Source organism: Phodopus roborovskii, unplaced genomic scaffold (assembly GCF_943737965.1).
Source record: "Phodopus roborovskii unplaced genomic scaffold, PHOROB, whole genome shotgun sequence".
NCBI lineage: Eukaryota > Metazoa > Chordata > Mammalia > Rodentia > Cricetidae > Phodopus > Phodopus roborovskii.
In genome coordinates this window covers 20,733,299-20,757,174 of record NW_026126461.1, presented here as the reverse complement: position 1 = coordinate 20,757,174, position 23,876 = coordinate 20,733,299, and the positions used below count along the sequence as shown (strand labels likewise).

Genomic DNA, 23,876 nt, shown 5'->3' with positions numbered 1-23,876 from the left:
CAATTTACTCTACATGTTGCTTCCAGTTGACTCATCTTTCTCTTGTCTGTAACAGTGTCATTCTCTCCTTTAAGAATGCAGTGATTACTTCTGATCAGCTGCATCCTCTAAACAATGAATTCCATCATCTGGCTCCAAACACTGGCTTCTGATACTTCCTGGAAGGTAGCATTCCCTTGTTATCTCTTCTGGTCTCTATCTGGACCTGCCATTTAGAAAGATGCCCTGCCTCTCAGCTCATTGACTCCTTTCTTAGGGCCTCCTGAGGGGACAGCCTCCACTGTTCAAGGAAAATCTTGGTGAGTCTGCTGTGGATTATTATTTTAACTGGGCAAAGATGTGTTACATTTGTTTATGCTGCAGAATATTACTTTGTGTAAAGATGTGTTACTTATGTTTCTGCTGCATTTGTTTATGTAAAGATGTGCTGCATTTGCTTCACTTTGCCTGCCTAAAGCACCTAATTGTTCTAATAAAGAGCTGAACCACCAATAGCTGAGCAGAAAAAGGATAGAAAGGGCTGGCAGGCAGAGATAATAGATAGGAGGAAAAATCTAGTCTCAAGAGAAAACAAGAGAGGAGAGAACAATAGAGAAAGAGGGGGAGATGACCAGGGTCAGCCAGGCAGCTGCCAGCCAACCAGATACAAGAAGCAGTGAAAGTAAGATATACAGAAGGGAAGAAGAGTAAAAAGCCCAGAGGCAAAAGGTAGATAGAGAAACAGGTTAATTTAAGTTAAACAGAGCTAGCCAGAAATGAGCCTACGGTGGGATGAGATTTCATAGCTAATATTAAGTCTTCATGTCATGATATGGGAGCTGGTTGTTGGCACAAATGGAAAAGCCTGGTACATGAGCCAAAGCTCAGAAAAGTATCCAAGAACACTCTAGGTGATAGAGGTGACAACCTGAGTTCAATACCCATGATTTACAACATGGAGAGAGAGAGAATCAATTCCCACCAATTGTCCTCTGCTTCTACACACACACACACACACACACACACACACACACACACACACACACACACACACACAATGAATGAGTAAATGTAACAACAGCAAAAAGAACCCTAAGAAACCAGGCATAGTGGTAAATAACTGTAATGTCATCACTATGGAGACTAGAGTGGCAGGATCAAAAGTTTGTGGTCAATCCAGCTACAAAGTGAGACCCTGTTTCTAAACTAAGAGTTTCAATCACAATCAAAACCCTGATCTTATTCTTCACAGAAATAGAAAAAAAAATCCTAAAATCCATACAGAATCATGAAATACCCCAGAAAGGTATAGCAGTCCTGATTTTAAAAAAAAAAAAGCAATGATAGAGGAATTACTATTCTATACATCACGATACACTATAGAACCATAATAATAGAAAGAATAGTGTTCAGGTGCAAAAATAGATATACAGATCAATGGAGCAAACTGAAGAGTTAAACATCAGGACTTAAAACAAAGATGTCAAAAACATACAATGGAGAAAAAAAATGCAGATGTTTCTAGGAAAACTGGATGTTCATAAACAGAATGAAGTTAGACCCCTATCTATTACCTTGCACAAAAGTATCTACAAATCGAGTAAAGGCCTAAATATGAAACCTAAAACACTGAAACTTCTATAAGAAAACATAAGTAGTACCCTACAGGATACAGATACAAGAAAGAACTTTCTGAATACCCTGGCCTGGTATTGGCCTGGGTACTGAGGCCAACAATGGGGAAATAGGACTTTATAAAACTAAACAGCTTATGTATAGCTAAAGAAACAATCTAGTGAAGAGGCAAGCCACATAATTGGGAAAAAAGAAAAGAAAGGAAAGATAAAACCACAAAATGAGAAAATACAGATATGCAAAGTATGGTCGTTTCTATGTCCCTCATAAGTTTAGATGCTTGAATACGTAGTACCCAAATGGTAGCATTGTTTGTGAAGGCTTAGGAGGTGTGGTCTTGCTGGAGGAAGTAGGTCACTGGGCGCAGGTTTTGGGGTTTCAAAGCCTTTTGCCTTTCATGGTTTGAGATATGAGCTCTCAGCTGCCATGTCAACTGCTTGCTGCCATGCTTCCCTGTCATGATGGACTCTTTATCCCTCTGGAACCATAATCTCAAATAAACCCTTCCATCTGTAAATTTCCTTCATTATGATGTTTTAACACAGCAATAGAAAAGCAACTAAGACACAAACTCATCCCAGAGAGAAAATGTTCCTTAAAGGGCTGAAGTTGGCTAGGAGTAAAAATGACAATACACTAATCCAATAGTACAGTGTACAGGCACACTATAGGCAGATGCTGGCCAAACCTGTACCCGGGGGGAGGGGAGGACAGGTTTAAGGTTCAAAGTCTTTGTGCCAAAGCTGTAAGATGGCCATGATGGGTCATTGTGGTCTGATGTCATCATCACATATTCAAATTTCATAACCAATCCTGCTCCAGTTTTCTATTCATCCTACAGCCTTTGATGAATAGAGTTCTTGGGTCTGAAGATGGAAGTTCAATTTACAAATGATCCAATTGGTACTCTGGTTCTAAAGATCAGTGCTAAGGACCTGAATCATAGTAGCACCAATCCTGACATAGTTTCTAGGATGTTCTGACATATTGAACCCTTGAAGTAATGCAGATGGCTCCCAATTACTGTGAATTTGTTTTGAGTGATCTTAGAAAACAGTCAGGCAATCTCCAGATCTTTTGAGTCCTCTGGAGAAAATTGATACTTTTTGTTTCACTCTGGGCAAATAAAATACATGTGCTCCTTAGCTTCATAGAATGCACATAAATGCATTGTTAATGGAAAGATCATAAGCAGAAAATATATTCAACCTACCCAGTCTACCAAATATGAAAGCAGATTAGAGGAGACTCACCCGTTCCTGGAACACTGGGATAAGAGACAGGAGTTAAACATTAGAATTCTATTAAGTCAGTACTAATGTTAATGATAAACCTTCATAGTACACATTTCTCTTTGAAACTTCATTTCTGTTGGAGGGGAGGCAATCTCACTCCCTATTTGAACATTTAAACACTTTTCTGGTACCCTGGATAGCACTCTGGATGTTGTGGGAAATCATTTTGAAGATACACTAGCAGCTTAATAAGACCACTATAAGCATGGCTGAATATATATTCCATAAAATCTACACCAGCCTTAGAAGGAAACATCTTAAATGAGATAAACCCTGATGAAATACATGGTCCTGGAGCCATTTTTTACCAAAGATAGAAGGGGAACACTTCCCTATGGCTAAGAAGAAGGCTTGTGATTAGTGCAAACATAGCTCCTTACTTGCAAGAGGAATTTTCCTATTTTTGTTGCAAACATGGTCTTTTATTTGCATGCAGGACTGTGGCATGAGAAATTGAGGATCTTTCATGACCCCTTGAGAACAATAAACAAAATAGTAAATGACTATTTTTACCTTGGAAATAGCTGCATGGCCCAGAATGTCATCAGGGGATGTGGGCTCTTCAATCCACAATGGCTTGAACTCAGCCAGTTTTGACATCCACTCCACTGCCTCAGGCACATCCCAACACTGATTGGCATCCATCATCTGCAAGGACAGACCCCTCACTTCTTTGTAGGGTTGAGGCTCCAGAGAGGAGATGTAGTCATTTAATGCAACCTACTGCTTAGGAAGACTCCTCTGGCTTTTTTTTTTTTTTCCTGCTAAATTCTAGCCCAGAGGTTTCACAAAAGGATCCAAAATGCAAACACTGATTGGGTTAGGAGAACTGCTGTGATGTCTACAAGTGCCTTCAGCTGGGTTAGGAGATGTGCTCAATGACCTTTGAGTTAGATCCACTGAGCTCTTTATTTTTAAGTGTATGAGTGTTTAGCCATAATGTGCACCATATACATTATGTGTCTGATGCCAGGAAAAGCCAGATGAGGGCATCAGATCCTCTGTAGTTGTGGCTGGTTATGGGCTGCCATTTGGGTGCTAGGAACAGAATCTGAATCTTCAGCAAGAACATAAAACATTTTCTTAATCACTGAACCATCTCTCTAGCTCCGTATTTTACTTATGCAGAAGGTGTGTGTGTGTAGTAGTCAGTGGACAACTTGTGGGGGTCAGTTTTTTCCTTCTACAATGAGGACCCTGGAAACTGAACTCAGGTTCTCAAACTGGACAGCAGATATCTTTAACTGCCGAGCCACCTCACCAGTCCACCTTCTGTCATCTTTTGAATCATACATATAGTCACCGAGTTTGTTCAATAGTCCTTGATTGACTATTGCCCACCAGGTATCTGACATATTAACAACCACTGATGAAGCTCCTGTTCCACTAGGTACTTACTGAGTATTGTTCCATTTAATTTTTACTATAATTCCACAAGGCAGCTCATACTATCCTGTTTTACCAATAGGAAAATTGGCTTATAGAGGAGTTAAGTAAGTCTCTCAAGACCAGTAAGAGCAGTAAGCCAAGTTGGTGGTTAGTTTAAGTCCAGGCCTTACCTTTTAGGCTCTGGCTTTCTCCTCACTATCATCTTACCCAGAAGCCAGGGGATTGTTGTGCAGAGCTTGAAACAGGGCCCACCCTTCTGCCATCAACCTCATTAAACTTGGAGAAGACAGACAAGGACATAAGATTCTATAAATTCTTTAAGTGGTAAGAGTTTTCTCACAGGATACTCTGAGAACCACAGAATGGTAGGCTGAAGATCAATTTTGTCATAAATTATTTGGATGAGGATGACTTCATGAAACAAAAGCAGTGCTATTTCATGCATAAATAATGATACTTCTCATCTTACAGAAAATATTCCAAAATTAATTTTAACTCATAAAACAAGCCTTATTTGTTCAATTCATAAAAAATATCTGATGGTAGGTTTCTTTTCTTGTGTAGCTTTTACAAAAAATACTTACAATAAAAACTATGTCATAAAAACATAGAAATAATAAAGCCTTATATTTATCTCACCTAAAATCTCAACACTTCTTCAAAAAATGGCTACTTGAAACCTATCTCCTAATAAGCTGCTTAAGGAAGGTTAATGATTGACACACTAGGGTGGTACCAGTGGAAGACTCCTGGTTCGGGCTTGTTCATAAATAGCAAAAAGGACAGTCTCTTGTGCTGATCAGACTTAATTAGCTCTGTAGGATTAGAAAACTTAAACTTATATCCCAAAGCTTTTTAAAAAAAAGAGTTCACCTATCACAAGACCACCATAAACTATGAAAATTTCTGTGTCCTTAATATTTGCTTGAAATGAAAGACTTGAGGTGGGAGTGAGTATTAGGGCTCAGTGGTAAAATGTTTATCTAACATGGACACATCCCTGAGTTACTTTCACAATACCACAAAAAAATGCATTAAGCTTCTATGTCTTATTAGTGTAAGAAGATATTTACCAAAGTTTTCTCTGGTCCAATCATGTCCCTGATGAGGCGGCATCTTCGTATGTCATCTTGCAGATCAGCCCCAACTTTTACTTTAAACCTATAAATTCACTTAGTTTAGGTAGGTTTCTAACTTGGCAAAAACATACAGATTTTCTGCAAAAGTGACTCTCTGTGAATGATTCACATTTTCTAGTAACCTCTGCTCTTCAGTCAAACTTTAAACAAGCCACTTAATAATAATGCTGCAAACTGCATTTATTTACTCAGTTTCAGGGCAATGACTCCCAATTATATGCTTACTCATGGTTAAGGAACCAGAAAGAAAAGTTATACCTCTAATACAGCTCCCCCAAATTTTTCTATGTCAAACAGGTAAGAACAAACAGGCCTAGTCCAAATGGAAGAGGTGAGTTGAGTTGACACAGCCCATACATTTGCTAGGTATTGGCACAGACAGTTTTGTCACCAGTGAGCACAGTTGGAGGAATGCTGGAGGACTGATCAGGATTCCAAGGAGGGAAAGGGACTTAGTCACACAGAGAGGAGAAACAGAGTATGGTCTGTAATGTCCTGTAGAGGTCTCCTTTATGACACATTTGGTCACTTACAAGGAGTCTACTGACCCCCAATCTGCCTTAATATCCAATTATGTTCTTGAAACATAAGCATCTATAGATGCTCCTTTTAACTCTGCTGGAATATGCTTGGGCCAGTGTGGACATTGTTACTGAAGGAGAGGATATTACCTCAAGGGACTGGTATCGAATTTTTCCCTCACAACCATTTGTTTAGTGAACACCAAGGCTATGCTTGGGAGTCACAATGGCTTTAGATTGCCACAGCAGAGAGAACCCAAGTCTTCTATTCTTCAAGGCACCCAATTTATCTGTCTACTAAGAGGGCCATTAGGCTCACAAAAGTTTCATACAGGTAGAGAAGTCAACTTTCCTGGATAATTGTAGCTACTAACCACCTTCAAAGGAGACTCTATATCAAATGGAGACCATCACAGAAAATTACAACTGGACACAATGCAGAGAACAACAGATCATTGGGAAACAAACCATATAGGATAACATATATCAAAGCTCCTGCATCAGTGGCTCAGGGAACATGTTGGAAGAAGGGACAGAAATTGTAAGAGGCAGAATACCAGAAAGTCTACACTGAAAGTCTCTTCTAGAAATGACTGCCTAAACAAGATCAGTACAATGGCAATATCAATAGACATTTTAATGTGGAAGGCAGAAAATTTTGTAGGGTCCCACCCATAGACAAAGAACTACAAGCAGCAAATGACTACTAGGAAGAGAATCAGCCTCTCTCCTTATTATCTGTTGTAGAGTGGTGAGCCTTGAAATTATATACACCATTACCAGCAAAACATGTACTCAGCAGGGTTGTAGTTATATATAATAGTGTATACACATACAATATATGTATGTAGCAATGATATTTAAAAAACAGACTATCAACTTAAGTAGGGGTTTGGGGAGGGTAGCTAGTAGGGAAGGGAGGGAGAGAAAGTGATGCAACTTATTTCAACTAGAAACTTTTTTTTGAGACAGGGCTTCACATAGTTTTTTAAAAGTTGAACATACTCAGGTACTCACTGTCTTGTTTCCTCTTATTCAGAGGAAACAAGTACCCAGAGATATTTCTATTCCAGGTGGGAGTTTCAGCTATATGATTTGTAGTAATGGGGAATAACAGAGATAACTGGCCATAGCCTCTCTACACTTTTTGTGCTGAGGTCTGTAAGTCTTTATGGAATCTTCCTGACCCCTAGAGTTGATTCTTTAGCCTCTTCTTGGTTAGAGAGAGGGCCAGTCCTCATGGTACATCTGTTCCAAATTCCCTTCTGCTAATTATCATCAAATATGGAGACTTTTAGAAGGAATAAGAGAGAGGGAGGACATATGTTTCAGAGGCTGAGAAATCTGCCTAGGATCAACACTGAGTCCTTGAAAAGGATGGTGGGGAAAGGCAAGAGTTTATTTTAATTCTATTGGATGCCAAAACACTTTCCTTGCTTTTTTCATGTTATCACTCTGTTTAACTAAGGCATTGACAAGAATTCAGTGCCTCTTATATTTGGATACACAAATGAGGAGTAACTAAGGGATCTTATGAAAATGAAGATCATTGTTGGAGTTTGAGTTCAGCAATAGAGACATTGCCTAATACATATGAGGCTCTGAGTTCTCTCCCTTGCACCACAAACAAACAGTAGATTTGTATACTGGATAGGTGCTTAAAGCTGTTGTTTTCCAAAGAATATCATCTTCCATGTGTGATATTCTAGGACTCTAAGTAGATTCACACCTTGTCTTTAAAGAGAATATACCTAGTCCAGGTTGAAATGTCTGTGGGATGGCACACTGGTCTAGTTGCTTAAGGTATTATTGGTGACTTATAATCTTTGGCTCCTATTCACATATTCAGCCTCTTAGTGTTGTTAAACAAGAAGGTCAACTCCACTACTACACAGATAACTTACCTGGTCCAGCCATCTTTCAGTGCTGTTTCACAGAGCTGTGAGGAAAGGGGTACATCTTTTGTTACATATTGGTACAACACACCAAGTTCCCCTGGTCTGATAGTAATTCAGTAGTTTCTGATCTTGATTTCACAAACATTATGGTTGTAGTATAAAGCAAAGGAACAAGCATGTGTTATTTAAATTAAAGACAGAAGCAGTTTAGCCAAAAGTATCACACTAGCTGTAAAGTGGCTTTCTTTCCTTATCTCCTTTAATTGTCATAACCATTCCTGAAAGGAGGACGCTGTATAGATGTTCTTCTTTGTAAAGATAGGATTCTCTGTGGCATCCACAGAACTAATACATAGAAGAGTAAAAGGCAGAAGCTACCTTCTCCCTTTTTCCTTTTTCTTGGTTCTGTGTGAACACAATATGGTGAGGGGTGCAGATCAATTATGAAGTTATTAAGTGAGTGCCTGCCTAGCTCATGCGAGGCTCTGGGATATGTATATGTATATGTATATGTATATGTATATGTATATGTATATGTATATGTATATGTATATGTATGTAGGAAAGAATAATAAATGACCATGCACTAACTGTGAAAGTAACACTTGGAGATGGTTATACCTGCACAGAATCAAAACTAGGCTATCATCTTCCAGAACCCAACATGAAACTTACTGTCGGAATGAGTAGCTTTACTCTCTTTCTCATGTAGTAAGGATAATGAGAAACAGTAAATTCTCTCAAAAAGACAGTGTAACATAAGAAATGTACATCTGCCATTTGCTCCCTTCTGCACTCTACCTTCCCAAATCTTTTCCTACTCTCCTTAGAGATAGTATTTTTTGTATACCAATAATTTGACCCAAATTCAGTCCCTTTATAGCTGGTTAACTCTGGACCAAGTTATGACTAAAGAGTTGGAACTTTTAGTCCTACCTAGACAGAGTCCAGGGTTAATGAATATGTGGTAGTACCTGGAAGCACACCAAGAAGGCTCCATACTGCCTCCCAACATGTGGATCCACTCAACCTGGATCTTCCTAGTTACATCCTTTATAATCCACTGGTTAACATAAGTCAAGGGTTCTATTCTAGAGAATAATAAAACTCAAGGGATTAGATTGTAGAAACCTGTGTTCTAGCTGCTGTAGGTCAGAAACTCAGGTGACAAACTGGATTTGCTCAATTGGTGAGTAAAACAGATTAGTCTTTGGAGATAGAGTTTTATTACCGGACACCCAGTTGTTGTTCGTGTGTGTGTGTGTGTGTGTGTGTGTGTGTGTGTGTGTGTATTTCCACTTATCTGATTATCAAAGCCATGTATGATGCTAGTGCTGTGAATATGCATGAACTAGATTGCTTCTCCTGCTGTGGCTTGTCTGTAAAAATGGGCTTAAGAGCTTACCTGCTTCAGTGTATTGTCTGGGTACCCCAACCAGGCACATGATGTGGTGTAGGCAGGGTAGCCATGTCTCAGCAGTTGTTCTTCTGGAAAACACAGTTCTCATAACATTTGACACTTTCCATGAAACTTCAGAATTAGAATTGTGTGGAGCTAAGTTGTTGCCCTCGGGGAATCCAGTTGTTCTCCTGGGTGTTCTTTATGCACCCACTACCATTAGTCCACCTCCTGATGTGTCAAACTCAGACAATAAGGACATTCACTGAAAGCCCTGATCCTCAGAGTTTCCTCTCCCATAGTGCAACATGAAAACTAAACCTCCTTAAACTGTTCCTGAACTGATGCCTGAAGCCAATGCACACTGGATGGCCTCTTCACCCACATTTGCATGTATGACTAAGGGTCTAATGCTTAGGAAAGGGTACCTGAAACCACCATGTGGACCCCAGAAGAAACAGATGTTCAAAAGTAGACATCAATAGCACATTTTCTCACAACATACCTCTTTCTTTTTTATCAAGCTGACCTTTCTTCAATATTTCTGGGGGATGATGAGAAGAGCATCAATAACTCATTTAGACAACAGAGTCTGCATCTGATATGTGCACTTGTTTGTAAGCATCAGAACCCTTTCAGACCCACAGCGTACACATAACTCACCATAGGCCTCCTCTTCTGACAAGACATCAGTGATGTATCTGAAATCAATACAGGACAATAGCATCCGTGGATCCTGGTGCACAGGAGAAAAAAGGTCCAGATCAATCCAAAGGTAGATTATTTATCTATACTTACACTGATCCCATGGGCTTATCCTTTCCAGGAAGGAATCTTTGGGACTTGCATGTCTGATCCTGTAATGAGCCCTCAAACCCTCAACTCTCCTGTATTAAATTTTACTTCTTGCCATTGCCTTGTTCTTTCCAATTAACCTTGACACTTGGCAAGAGGGCCTGGTAAACCTTCAGCACAAAGTAAAGGAGTAGATAGTACTCTGAGTCTGTTCTATCTGCCATGCTGAAGTTTCACCAAACTATGAGACGATTAAGGTAGTCCTGTAGTAGCACCTGTAAGTTGCCACCACATTTAAATGTTTTCCTTTATAATTGTTGCCATGGTCATGGTATCTCTCCACATAAAAAGAAACCCTAAGATGGGTCTTTATTTGTGGGCACTGAGAAATCACCTGAGTCAGCTGCCACTCACAGTGATAAGGAACATGTGCTACTTCTTAATGAAGCCTGTACTGAAAAATCAGGTCTACTTGGGTCTGAAGGTCCTTCCCCATTAACTAGCACAAAGAATTTCTTTTAACTCTCCTCAGCAATCATGCACTCATTCCTGCTACAAATAGTTCTTTGAGAAAGTAAACAGCCAACTGTATGTCTTTAGATTTCAATATTAAACTGCTGCCCCAATGGAACTGCATGGTAGAAAATGCCATGATCTGATCATGCTTTTAGAGTTAAAGTGGCCATAAGATGTCTTACAATAGTATGTGGCTTTTCAAAATTTATAGAGTTATATTCTAATTTGATATTTAAACTAATTCTGAGGTTCCTAATGGTTCAAATGATTTTCTTAAGCAGGAGCTCAGAACTTGTATGACATTGTAAGGACCCTTCAGAATAAGGCAGGACTTGAACTCACTGCCTCCCATCCTTGCTTGCCTGCATGAACACAGCTCTCTACTATTTCAAATTATCAAAAAAATAATAGTATGGTAGAGTGTTTACCTAACATACAAGGCTCTGGGTTTATGACCACCATGGAAAAAAATGGATTTTTTCTGTTCATTTATTTCATAATCAACAGACTATTCCTGAATATTCTTACTGATTATCAAAAATACCAAGTAATCTACAAAAGTTTTTCTTTAGAAATAACTGCAATATTAAAGAATCTACTTACCATGTCCACAAGTAGCTTCCATAAAGGCTTGATTAAAAAAAAAGAAAAGACTTGTAAAACAATCATTTTTGTCTGATGGGAATTCACTAATGGTGACTGCTGCCACCATACATTTGGTTCATTTCTCACCCCACCCGCAAAGCTCTCCATGAGTCTTGCTACCCCAAACTGCTTCTTGTTCTTGGTTGTCCCTTCTCCCTTTTTCTTGTCCCTGCCCCAACAAATTTCTGACTACAGTCATGTATTCTCTTGAGTTGTGGAGCCACAGGTGTGCCTCTGAAATCATTACCTTTCCTTCCTGCTTTGCCCAAAGGTCCCACACAGCATTCAGAATGGCTGCTGTGGCCAGATGCACTACACCTTTCTCTGGACCAAGCTAGTTGGGAAACAAAGAACAACAGTGCTTGTCTTAGATAAGAGAAGATATCTGGGTCTTCTCCAGGGAAATGCTTTGAGAATTTAAAGACAAACCAGGTGTAGTAGCACAAATCTACACTCACAGAACTCAGGAAGCTGAGATGAGAGGATCATGATTTTAATGCCAGCCTATGTTACACAGAAAGACCCTGTCTCAAAAACAAACAACTGAAAAATTGGCAACAGTGGAAACTCAGTTTCTGACCCACAGAAAAGTTGCAAAAGTAGAAATAAAAAACCTGAACTCCTATTGTCCTGTCTCTCTAAACACGTTTAATTTTCTCAACCATATAAAAGCAAAGTTTTAGATATCATCCTTTTTTGTAATCATAACTACCTCTGGGTGCAGTTGCCAAAATCTAGGACATACTCCTACATGTGTCCTCATATAAGACTCAGGACCACATGTTGCATTAGCTGTCATGTCTTCAGTCTCTTTCATGTAAAATTCATTTTTGTTTCTTTGAATGACAGTGCTATTTGTAGTCTGGGCCTTGACTTGTCTAGTATCCCTCAATATGGGCTGATAAGCATAAATATTATACAATTGATGATGATATGTTACTTTATTATTAGGGTTATTATATTATACTACTTTGTAAGTTAGTGTTCATTTGTTTTCTTTACTATGGAGTTATCATTTTTCCTTTTTCAAGGAAGTATACTACTGCCACAGATTACAACTCAGCTCAATTAACAACTATTATGGCTACAGTATGATGGTTTCTTAACTCCATTATTGGCCTCATATTCATCAGGTTGTATTCTATCGATGATGAACTTTCCCTTATTGACTGAACAGACTCATGAGTTCTTACATTATAACAGATAAAGGCCATTATTATATCTGTTCTCATGTAAAAAATTTGTTCAAGAAGGCTGGGCGGTGGTGGCACACACCTTTAATCTCAGCACTAGGGAGGCAGAGGCAGGAGGATCTCTGTGAGTTCAAGGCCAGCTTGGTCTACAGAGCTAGTTCTAGGACAGCTAGAGCTAAACAGAGAAATCCTGTCTCCAAAAAAAAAAATGTTCAAGATTTATATAATAGGGGCTTCTTCAAGGTGTTACTTTTTGAGGCATATTTAACTTACTTTATATAAAGTTAAAATACAAGCCTAGGAAACAGAGAAAGTACATGATCTTGTGCCTATCTCTACATGCAAGGGAAACTGAACAGAGTTAGACAACAGAAACTTGGTATTAGGAGACAGGAAAAAGTCTAGATTACGGAAGTTATCTTGCTATGTTAGAGTACTTTCTTTAGAACTTAATTTTTTTCATGCTTTGACTTTATGGTTCATATACTGACCTACAAACTCAAAAGCATGATGCTCCTCTATGCTTGTAGTTTTCCTCTTATATACTCTACCTTACTAGCTACTCCTACAATGTCATTACTATTCAAATCCTCACCCAAAGGGCTGGCCATTTAGACTTTTATCTTATAGATCTCTTATTTTGTCCTTTTGAAAAGGTTCTTACTCTTTAGCCCAAGTTGGCATGAAACCCAATTTGAGTGCTGGAATTATAAGCATAAGGCACCACCACAGACCTGGCTGGACTCTTTTTCCAGTCTAGGCAGTAGGCAGTGTGGTGTATAATAGTTGCATTTCTTAAGATCCAAATGCATTTAAATTCAGGTCTTATAGAAAGGAACTATCTCAAAAATGCTGATGATGGTTCAAGCTTTAATTTAACTGAATGAAACTGTTTATGAAAAACTTGAAAAACCTCTGTTTTTATATTTGTTAAAGCCAAAGGCCATCACAGACTATAGAAACATTATTTATAAAAAGCTTTTTATAAAACATATCCCTGGAGCTGGAGAGATAAATCAGAGGATTAGGACACTTGCTGATCTTTCAGAGTTCAATTCCCAGTACTCATATAACGTGACTCACAAACTTAGTATAACCCCAGCTCCAGGGGATCTTCCACCCTATTCTGACACACATGGGCACACACACACACACACACACACACACACACACACACACACACACACACACACACACAATCTTTTCAAACAAAACAAAATACATTCCTTACCCATCTGAGTTGACTATCACTTGTGAGCTGTCTGTAGAAGCCTCTAAAGTCACCAACAATGTCCCTGAGATCCTTGTGAAGCATGTGGTGGGCAAGAGCATTCACAGCACAGACAACTATCAAAATAAGATTGCATTCTTGTTCATGTTGTAATATGCAGCCAGGAAATTACAACATTAAAATTTCACAAATAAATGGATGAGGACATTTTATGAAATAATTAAAATATGAAAAACCCCATCTAATTGTAATATTCTTCAAAAATGTGTATGTGCCTACAACAACTAAGAACTAGACACAACTACAACAGTTAGGAGTCCACATACTGATAGAGTGAATATATTCTGATTGGTTGTCATGTGAAAAGCAAAATCATAGACTTGCAAGCTTAGATATTGTTCCCAAATTATTTTCCAATTCACTGGGTAATATTTTAGGCAAGGATATTCAAAACCAAACCTTCCTAATTTATTGTTCTGAAAGAAATGCTCTGACTTATATAACTATAAACTTATTTTTAAATGTTGGCAAATTAAGATACTTGATTCACAGCATCCATACAATACTGAAGATGAATTTATTTGCATGTAGCATACTTACATAAAATGTTAAAGTACATAAAAATACCATCATAGCATTAAATTTCTTTCTAGTGACTTATACTATATTTTTCATATGCAGTTTGAAGGTTAAACATAATTTAGGTTAGCATAACCATCAATTATTTATTTTTGGTGCTTTAAAAGGCTTCATTGTGCCTGGCATGATTCTGTCCTGTGTATCTGTTCTCAGTAGACAGTTTTCTTCACCCAACTTCTCTCACAACAAAGTGCATGCCTCCACCTTACAGAAGACACAATAGACATGGACACGAGCCTCCGAACTACCTTTTCAGTTGTGAGTAAGGGTGACATGGATTATCACTGTAAGGTGGATAATGATGAGAATGAGCACCAGTTATCACTAAGAACTATTAGTTTAGGAACAGGAGTAAAAGAGGAATTACACATCGGAGAAGTAGAAGCAATTAACTATGAAGGCAGTGCAATTAAAGTAACACTGGGAACTTTGAAAATGTCTGTATACCCAACAGTTTTGAAATTATATACCCTGTGGTCTTAAGGTTGAAGTGTGGTTCAGGACCTGTGCACATTAGTGGACAATACCTAGCAGCTATAGAGGAAGATGTAGAGTCAGAAGATAAAGATGAGGAGAATATAATATTCTTATGGATGTCTAGAAAATTATTTTCTCCTAGAGATGATAACAAGCAAGGTTCCACAGAAAAAAAGTAAAACTTGATGATAAAGATAATGATGATTTTGATGACGATGATTTTCATGATAAGGAAACTGAAGAAAAATTCCACTGGAAAAAAATCTATACAATCTCAGTCAAAAATTAAACCAAGATGAAAAATAAAATAAAATAAAATCATCAATGCCAAGATCAAAAGGTTAATAATATTAAAAACAAAACAAAACAAAACAAACAAACAAAAAAAAAAAACCAAAAACAGAGGCCTGGAGAGATGGCTTAGAGGTTAAGAGCACAGGACCTCTTCCAGAGGTCCTGAGTTCAATTCCCAGCACCCACATGGTGGTTCACAACCATCTGTAGTGCCTTCTTCTGGCATGCAGGGATACATGAAGGAGGAATATTGTATACATAATGAATAATAAAATAAAAAAATATGAAAAACCTCTTAAAACACCAAAAGACCGAGTTTTGTAGAAGACATTAAGGCAAAACTGCAGACAAGTATAGAAAAAGCTGTTTCTATTCCAAAAGTGGAAGCTGAGTTCATTAACTATATAAATAATTGCATCTATTCGAGATCTCTGGCAGTGGAGGAAGTCTCTAAGAATATGGTTTAAGCTGTTTGAAATATCCAATCATACTTTATTTTTGTAATAGTTGCTATCTGGATGTCTTTTTTATAATGCAAAGTGATAACCTTCTCTACTGTGTTTGATAAATGTTGTTCAGATTACATTGCCTGAATGGCAATATGTTGTCTAAAATGCCTGTTTAGTTTTCAAGGATGGAACTCCTCCCTTTACTTGGTTTTAAGTATATTTGGAATGTTAAGAACATAGTAATAGTGGTTGTCAGATGTGGAAATGGTAGGGAGACAAAAATATACATGTGAGATAAACTCAGTATTTTAATAAAGTAAACAAAAGGCTTCATATGTTATTTGAAGAGGCCCTTGGAGCTGTTTCTTTCCCTTTTTAAAATTAATTTTCCAGTGCCTTACAGACTGTGTGATACATATCAGCTCTTCAGTCAAGTGCAAGATAGACTGACTTATGACTATTGTGTGACCTGCTTGGTAGTCTGAGTGGAACTGCAATGGAGCAAATACGATGATATGCAAATATAGCAAATATGAACGTTTGAAAAATTTCCCCTTGTTATTTGCATACACATGTAAATTTTTTTTACTTGTTTAAAAATATTAAACTCTTCCAGCAAGGGTAGACTTTTCCTCTATAGCCAATGAGATGGCTAAAAGTAAAAATATCCATGAAAGAGGTACATATTGCTACCATAGGTAGGAAATGTTTTCTTCTTCTTTGCTGCTTATTTTTTTAAAAAACCTATCATGATTTATATTTAATTCCTCATGATCTGTTGAAACTAATCTTGTGAAAGGGACCTTAGTGTACTTCTTAAATGCTGTACTATGTGTATATGTTGTGTATGCAAACAAAAGTTGGCATTTAAATGCTCCAGAGAGAGGGATTTTAAAGATAGCTCAGTTGGCAAAATACTTGTCTTGCAAGAATGAAGACCTGAGTCAAGCCCTAGAACCCTTGTAAAAAACAAAAGCTGGATGTGGGAAAGAGCACTAATAATCCTAGTGCTACGGCAGAGGCAACAGGTAGATCTTGGCATTATTGGTTTCAGGCTAATGAGAAATACTGTCTCAAAATACAAGATGGATTGAATGTGAGACACAACACCTGAAGTTGATCTCCGAATTCCACATATGTGCTCACACTCCAGCAAGCTACCTATACATACATGTGCACACAATCAATCAATCAATGTTCTAGGTGGAAAGTACTTTAGTAATCAGATTCTGCCATTGCCTAGTATTAGTCTGGGCTTAATTTTCTATCTCTAAAATATGAGGGCACTCAATATCACCACTGAGATTCCATCCAGCTTTAACACAGGTTAAATTGCACTCACTATTTTCAGTTTAGAAAAACAGGAGGAAGATTTATACAAGGATTGATGAGTACCATCAGAGAATCTTTTTGGGAAGCAACTTGGTATGAAATACAGTCACAGTACATATCACAATAAGCAATTCTGCATATGACATATCCTCTCCTTTACCCTCAGTCAGTTGCCTACATTTAGTCCTCAGAGCTCTACAATAGTCTTAAGTTAAAAAGCAGTGGGTAATACTCCAGATTCAAGAATTTTCAGCAATATAGAGATGAGTATAAGAGGAAATACCAAATGCTGCTATTTTTCAGTTTCTCCCAGCTAAGCAACAAACTGCAAAGCATTGTTTTTACTCCATGTAAGCAGCATGATTACAAAGAAAAATAAAGCAAAACATGGAATCTACATGAAAATGAAGCATTCTGGAAACTCAAGACTTGAGTCCTCAAACTCACCAACTTCAGTGCCCTTCCCCAGAGTGAAAGTAATGCCATAGCCCTTGAGTCCATCTTCTGCATCAGTCTCTATGACCACATAGGCAGCTGAGTAGTCAGGATCTGTGTGCTGTAGAAAAGGGGTCCCCAAAATGCAAACATGAGAAACCTCCCAAAAAACATAAAAATAGAAATGCTGCCAGGCAGTGGTGGTGCACACCTTTAATCCCAGGATTTGGGAGGCAGAGGCAGGTGGATGAGGAGTCTGCCAGACACATGATGGCCTATAGGCTTAAGATGGAACATTACATAAAAACTTTGGGTAACTGACCAGGCAAGTTGTCTCTGTGATTTCTAGAGTTTATATATTATCCTTCTGTGGTCTTTGATGGAGTTGAAGATAAATAGTTATGGTTATGACCATGGTCAGTTATAACTAGTACAGTAGTTAGTTCAAGGAGAAGGAACAACTAGAACTTGAAGGAATTTTCTTGAATGGGGCAAAGACCACAAAGATGTTCAAAAGGATAGAGAAAGCAATACAAATCCCAGAGGCCTCTCTGTTTTCAACAGAAAAGTAAAATATCTACAAGAGCATTGGTTTGGAAATGAATGAGTTTTCTGACATGTCAGATATAGATACAGAAAAATCCAGGCAGAAGGTCTGAATATGTTAATAAGGAATGTAGGTTACAACAAGGATTGAACAAGAGTTTTACATAAGGCTAAGACAACTTATTATTGTCATCATTATTCATGTTATATAATAATTACTGTGCCAAGCACATTCTAAAAGCTTTGTTATTCATTTGATCTTCACAGTGATAGTATAAAATAGGTGCTATTATTCTTGTTTTAGAAATGAGCTTTGTGAGTTTTAAAGAGGTTTAGCAATCTGCACAAGGATATAGGATGAGAAATTTATGGAAGCAGACTGTAAGTTCTCATACATTCAGTACAGGGGTGGAAGGTAGGGTAGGAAGTGTGCATGATAGATGGGAGGTCTGAGTTGGAACCAAAATCCAATTCAGTGTGATGTGATGCTCAATGCATTCTGTGTATCAGAGACTGTAGGTTGCTGAGAGGGAACACAGATGTCAGGTAGAATATAGTAAGTCATTGGGAAAGATGCAAACTATGAAAGACAGGCAGAGGGTATTGCTGGGTGAATGTACCCAGAGGTGGAGCAGGTTGTAAGGGTTGGATTTTAAGGCAGTGTGGGGAGGACTGAAGCTGTTCAGCACTGAAGAGGACCTGGGAAGGAAGAGCACTGTAGGCAAGATAACTGCTATGGATTGAATATAGTTTATCCACACTAGATTTCATACTGAAGTGTAATCCCCAATGGAAGGTATTTAGAGGTATTTGGAACTTTTATAAATTTTCATTTTTAACTTTTTGAAACTAAAATACAATCACATCATTGTCCCTGATCCTTCTCCTTATTTCAGACCCTTTCATGTACCCCAACCCTACTTGGTTTCTTTCAAATTCAGTCTCTGATCTCTTTTTATGCTTCTCCTAAATATATAAATAAATCCATTCAGTGTATGTCTTCCACAAATAACTGTGTCTTTGAAACATATAGAAACCATGATAGAAAACCATACTAATAAAAAAAATGCAGAAAACAAGTGATAGTGTGGTGCCCAGCCCAAGTGGTCCATTCACAATACAACTCTATTTAAGGCTCAGGGAACATCTCAAAGGGGGATGGAAATATTATAAGATCCAGAGGAACAGGATGTCTACTGTGAGATTACATCTTCTAGAAATGTCAGGGAAGCTACACCCATGAAGTCTCAATGCTAGACTGTTGGACTGTTAGAGAACAATTAGTTATTTGTACCCAGATGAATGGAATAATGCCTCTCTGAAGAGACATTAGGTATTTTAAGACTGGATTAGGGGCTGAGTACAGTGGTGAATTATGGGCTGAGTACGGTAGAAGGTAGAGGTAAGGAAGATCACGTGTTTAGGGTAACCCTCTGATATATTGTAGCATGAATTCTAATTGGTCTTAAAAATAAAACCTAGAGTCAAAAAAGGGGGAGGAGGAACAGAATGATCAAAAAAGCAAAGCAGACAGCCACTAACTCTTACCTCAGATTGCTTCAGATGGACTGCTTCAAACTAACTGCTGCTCAGACTGACATGAGCTCCTGTCTCCTCCTGCCATATATTCCTCTCTCTGCCCAGCCATATCCCTTTCTGTCTCCACCTCCTTAATGCTAGGATTAAAGGCATATCTCTCCAGGTACTGGGATGACCTTTGTGTGAGCTATATTTTTCTTTTAGACTGGATCAATTTTATGTAGCCCAGAGTGGCATTGAACTAATGGAGATCCATCTGCCTCTGTCTACTGAGTGCTGGGATTAAAGATATATACCACCACTGCCTGGTCTCCATGGCAAATGAGTATGGTTAGCATCGCAGTCTGATCTTCAGGCAAACATTATTTGTTTGTTAGAATATATATAACAAAACACCACAATATATGTCAAAGGACTACACAAGACTCTCTTGAAAACATAACACAGCAAGCCTTGGTTGGTTGCATGAGAATGGGTTGTCAGAAAACCAGCTCTCTTCCTTGGCTTCTCTCATGCTTCTTGCATATCTCACTGCTTCCTCTTTCTTCTTCTCTATCATGATTAAAATTCAGCTCCAGGTACTCACCAAAAGTTGAGCAAAGGCTGACTCTATTTTCTTCATAAATTATACAGCCTCAGTGATTTTGTTACAGCAACATAAAACAGAATAAGACCATAACAGTGATGGTGAAGGCAATAATGGGGGAAGTTAATGGAAAGGCTGGCATGTATCCAAGAGTTTGTAGCCATGTAACTGAGAATATGGTAGTTTGAGTAAGAATGGCCCCTATAGGTTCATGTATTTGCCTGCTTACCACTTGATAAACAATTTAAGATTAGGTGTTATTGGAGGAGTGTCACTGGGTTACTAGCAGTGAGCTTTAAGGTTTCAAAAGCCCACACCAAGCTCTCTACCTCTCTCTCTCTCTCTCTCATGCAACTTTTGAATACGATGTGAGCTCTCACCTACTGTTCCAGTATCATGCCTGCCTAATTCCTTGCTCCTTGCCATAATGGTCATGGACTAATCCTCTGAAACTGTAAGAAAGCCTCCAATTAAATGCTTTATAAGCCACCTTGATCATAGTGTCTCTTCATTCCTATGAAGAGTAACTATAGAACAGTAATCAAGATAGTACCCATCCTAGTTTAGAACAACCATTGGATTCTTTAAGTGGAAATTAAAGAGATGATGCTAAAAGGGAAATTGGAAGAATTATAGTCTCCTTGGATTACAGGATTGCATTGCTTTTTCAAGTAATACGAAAAAGAAATCTTCCACTAGAACCTTAGAGAGAGTCAAAAGGACAAGATGAGACATATATAAGTCAAAGCTTCTGAGTCTTTGTGACTAACAGCAAGATCATAGAGGATCAGAAGGAAAGTGTATATAAAGGGAGTTGGGATTGGAAGATAGAAGGTGATGGCTTCTGACTTAGATGGTGTTAAGCATGAAGACAGAAAATGAAGTGGAACAGAAAATGTCTAGACATCAACTAGATCTGAGGTGAGATGGTAGATCCAGAATCAGGAAGACTCTGGCATAAAGATAGATTGAGAAGCTGAAAACATGGAGTAATGTCACAATGGGAGTATGCAGCAAAAGGGGGAATGCCTTGAAGAGGAAAGAGGAGGTCAGCACAGGAAGAAGGAAGAGCCAGAGACAGGAATTGTGGTGATACATAATTTATGATTTATTAAAGCTTGCTTGGAGATTCCAAAGGCAAAGTCAGCCACAAACCATAGAAGCCAGGCACACACCTTTAATCCCAGCAGCCAGATGCTAGGAGGTGGTGGTACACACCTTTAATCCTAGTACTCAGGATTAAGAGGTAAATGGATTTCTTCGAATCCAAGGCAACCCAGATCTACACAAGATTGATACAGTCCTAAAGAGAAACAGCTCACACAAAGATGACCTCTGCACCTGGAATAACAGACCTTTAATCCCAGCACTAGAGGGTATAAAAGATAGGAGCAGGGTCTTCAGTGGTCAGTATTGAGCCACACTGAGGATATGAGGATTCATTTTCCAGGCATATTGAGGATAGAAAGATATTCAGTCTCAGGATCCTCCACTCATGTTAAGGAGTGGTTACAGTCTGAGGTTTGATGGAGCCAGGAGTGCATTTCAGTCTGAGGTAGAGTGAAAGCCAGTGCCCAGCTGCTTTGCTTTTCTGATCTTCAGCTTGAAACTTGAACCCCAATATCAGTCTTTTATTTATCTCACTAAAGAAATCTCTGCTTTCATAGACATTGAGGACAGTAAGGTCATTTTAAGGAAAGGGTCATTGCTGTTGCGTGCTGGAAAGTAGCTGAAGTGCCAAGTGTAATATTCCAAAACCAACAAAGTTATCACCATCAAGAACTGCAAAGAAGTTTATTCTACTAGGAAAGCCCTTGAGAATTAGCATACTATAGTCACTATTTCCCAGAGAGACTTGTTAAGAATTTATCAGCCTCCAATACAGGTATCAGGTAATCTGTTATCAGAGCTCATACCCAACTGAAGCACAGAAATATATTCCATTTCTTAACTGTTTCTATACAAACCATGTTTCTTCATATTTCATAAACTCAAAGTCAACTTTATGTCAGTCCCTTCTGCTTCAGTTTCCTCATGAGTGATAAAGTCAACTCCTGTTGGGATCCTTCTGTGTATAAGGCTCTTTTCAGGCATCTGAAGTAAATACTATTGGACCTATTTTACAGATGAGAAAATCTAGGCTTGAAGACATTATATAATTTATCTTCCGTTGCTAAACCTCACAGAGACAAAATCACATTCAGTGAGGGGCTCTGGAATTTTTATTCTATTTTACTTTTTATTAGTTTTTCGAGACAGGAATTCTCTGTATAGCTTTGTAGACCAGGTGGGCCTTAAACGCACAGAAATCCACCTGCCTCTGCCTCCTGAGCGCTAGGATTAAAGGTGTGCTCCACCCTCTGGGCTGGAGGATCTGGCTTTTAAAAGTTGTTAAAATAATGAATACTTCCATAATCACATAGGGATTTCTTTGAGACCTCAGAAAAGAGAACAGAGAACATTCTTCACTCCACGAATGCATTGAGGTCAAGGCATCAGCCAGTTGGTAAGGCAAGCATAAAGGGTTCTTTTAACAGTCCCGGCTAGCAAGAAAGTCCTTCAGCATTGAGGTGGGAGCCCAAATCTAAGCCCTTCCTTTATTTACTCTCTTAAGACTGTCACGGGTAGAACTCTTTATGTTAATCTTTTCCAATCACTTTTGTAGGTGAGCAATTTCACATGAGTCTCTCAAGTGACTCACAGTGACTGGACTCGGTTTCACAGCCTGATGAAGTTCGGACCTTCTCAAGTCACTCATGAGCTGTGGCAGAGGGAGGATCACCACTCTACATTCCCAGCCGGGAGTTCTGGGTCCCCACCACTGCGAGCCCCATAATATACCCAATACAGACACAGTCAGTGCTGCGTTCTCCTGATTCGCTAGCGGGGACTCAACCGAATCCTTTCGCTCTTGGTCCTCTGCATTCTACCCTTTCCAGGAAAACAGGAAATGTAAAATCAAGGCAAAGAAAAGCGGGAAAAGATAAACAGAGAAAAGCCAGCAAGTGCTGGCTCCTCCTGCTCCTCAGGAGGCGTCTGCTCTGCCTCCACTTCATAGAGGCCGGTCGCCTCGCACGCACACGCGAACCCTGTGGCCCGCGCGCTTACCATGGCGTCGGAGCCGTGGCCACTTAGCGACGTAGGAAAGCGCACGTCGTGGACCGACAGCCTGCAGATCCTGCCGCGAGCCATTTCGCTCGCGCTCGCACTCGGGAGCAGCGCTTGGGAGCCCGTCTGACAGCGGAGCTGCGCGAGCCCAGGGCCAGGCCGCGAGGGCTGGAGGGCGGGGCTGCGGCCGATGATTGGTCAGTTTTCTGGGGCGTGGCCACACACCTGGATCTGGGTTTCTTGCCAAACCCTCTGCAGGCCAGAGCTTGGGCGAGGTGGAGTACCGCCCCCTAGGAGCCAGCCGGGCTCTTGCAGACGGTGTGTCCAGCTTCGCAGAACTCGTTAACGTAAAAAGTTTATGTAAACTCTGGTTCTCCAGCGCGAACCTCGAAACATCGTCTTGTTGCCATTTCAAACGTGCCCTCAAGGACAGTGTGGTGATCGCTGAGCGAGTACACACACACACACACACAATTTTTATTTTTTATGGAATTGGGAATGTAAAAAGATCATTTGCCTTTTATGTTTGTGTGGTGCATCAAAAGCAAGCATTTGAAAAGATTATGAAATTCTACCCTGTTGGAGGTGTGCTATACCATTAGGCCAGTTTACTTTTTCTTTAGACATTTTTTTCCTTTTCTTTTTAAAAAATAATTTACTTGTGTGTGTGTGTGTGTGTGTGTGTGTGTATGTGTGTTGGTGTTTTGCCTACATGCATGTCTGTGTGAGGGTGCCAGAAACTGGAGTTACAGACAGTTGTAAACTGCTATGTGGTTGTTGGGACTAGAACCTGGGTCATCTGTAAGAGCTGCTAGTGCTCTTAAACTTCTCTGTCA

The 23,876-nt window shown here is 39.1% G+C and overlaps 1 protein-coding gene across 1 annotated transcript in view; it reads right to left on the bottom strand.

Annotated features, from left to right (window-relative positions):
• Enosf1 (enolase superfamily member 1) overlaps positions 1-23,132 on the bottom strand; it is a 33,395-nt gene extending 10,263 nt beyond the window's left edge. The window contains exons 1-11 of the mRNA XM_051190934.1: positions 23,041-23,132; positions 17,274-17,382; positions 13,636-13,751; positions 11,459-11,545; positions 11,170-11,196; positions 9,919-9,991; positions 9,761-9,799; positions 9,262-9,344; positions 7,863-7,897; positions 5,372-5,459; positions 3,423-3,557 (exon numbers count right to left, since the gene is read on the bottom strand). Of these exons, the coding sequence (XP_051046891.1) occupies positions 3,423-3,557; positions 5,372-5,459; positions 7,863-7,897; positions 9,262-9,344; positions 9,761-9,799; positions 9,919-9,991; positions 11,170-11,196; positions 11,459-11,545; positions 13,636-13,751; positions 17,274-17,382; positions 23,041-23,124 (876 nt within the window). The 5' untranslated portion in view covers positions 23,125-23,132. The remainder of the gene's footprint in view (positions 1-3,422; positions 3,558-5,371; positions 5,460-7,862; positions 7,898-9,261; positions 9,345-9,760; positions 9,800-9,918; positions 9,992-11,169; positions 11,197-11,458; positions 11,546-13,635; positions 13,752-17,273; positions 17,383-23,040) is intronic.
• Between the last annotated feature and the right edge of the window lie 744 nt (positions 23,133-23,876).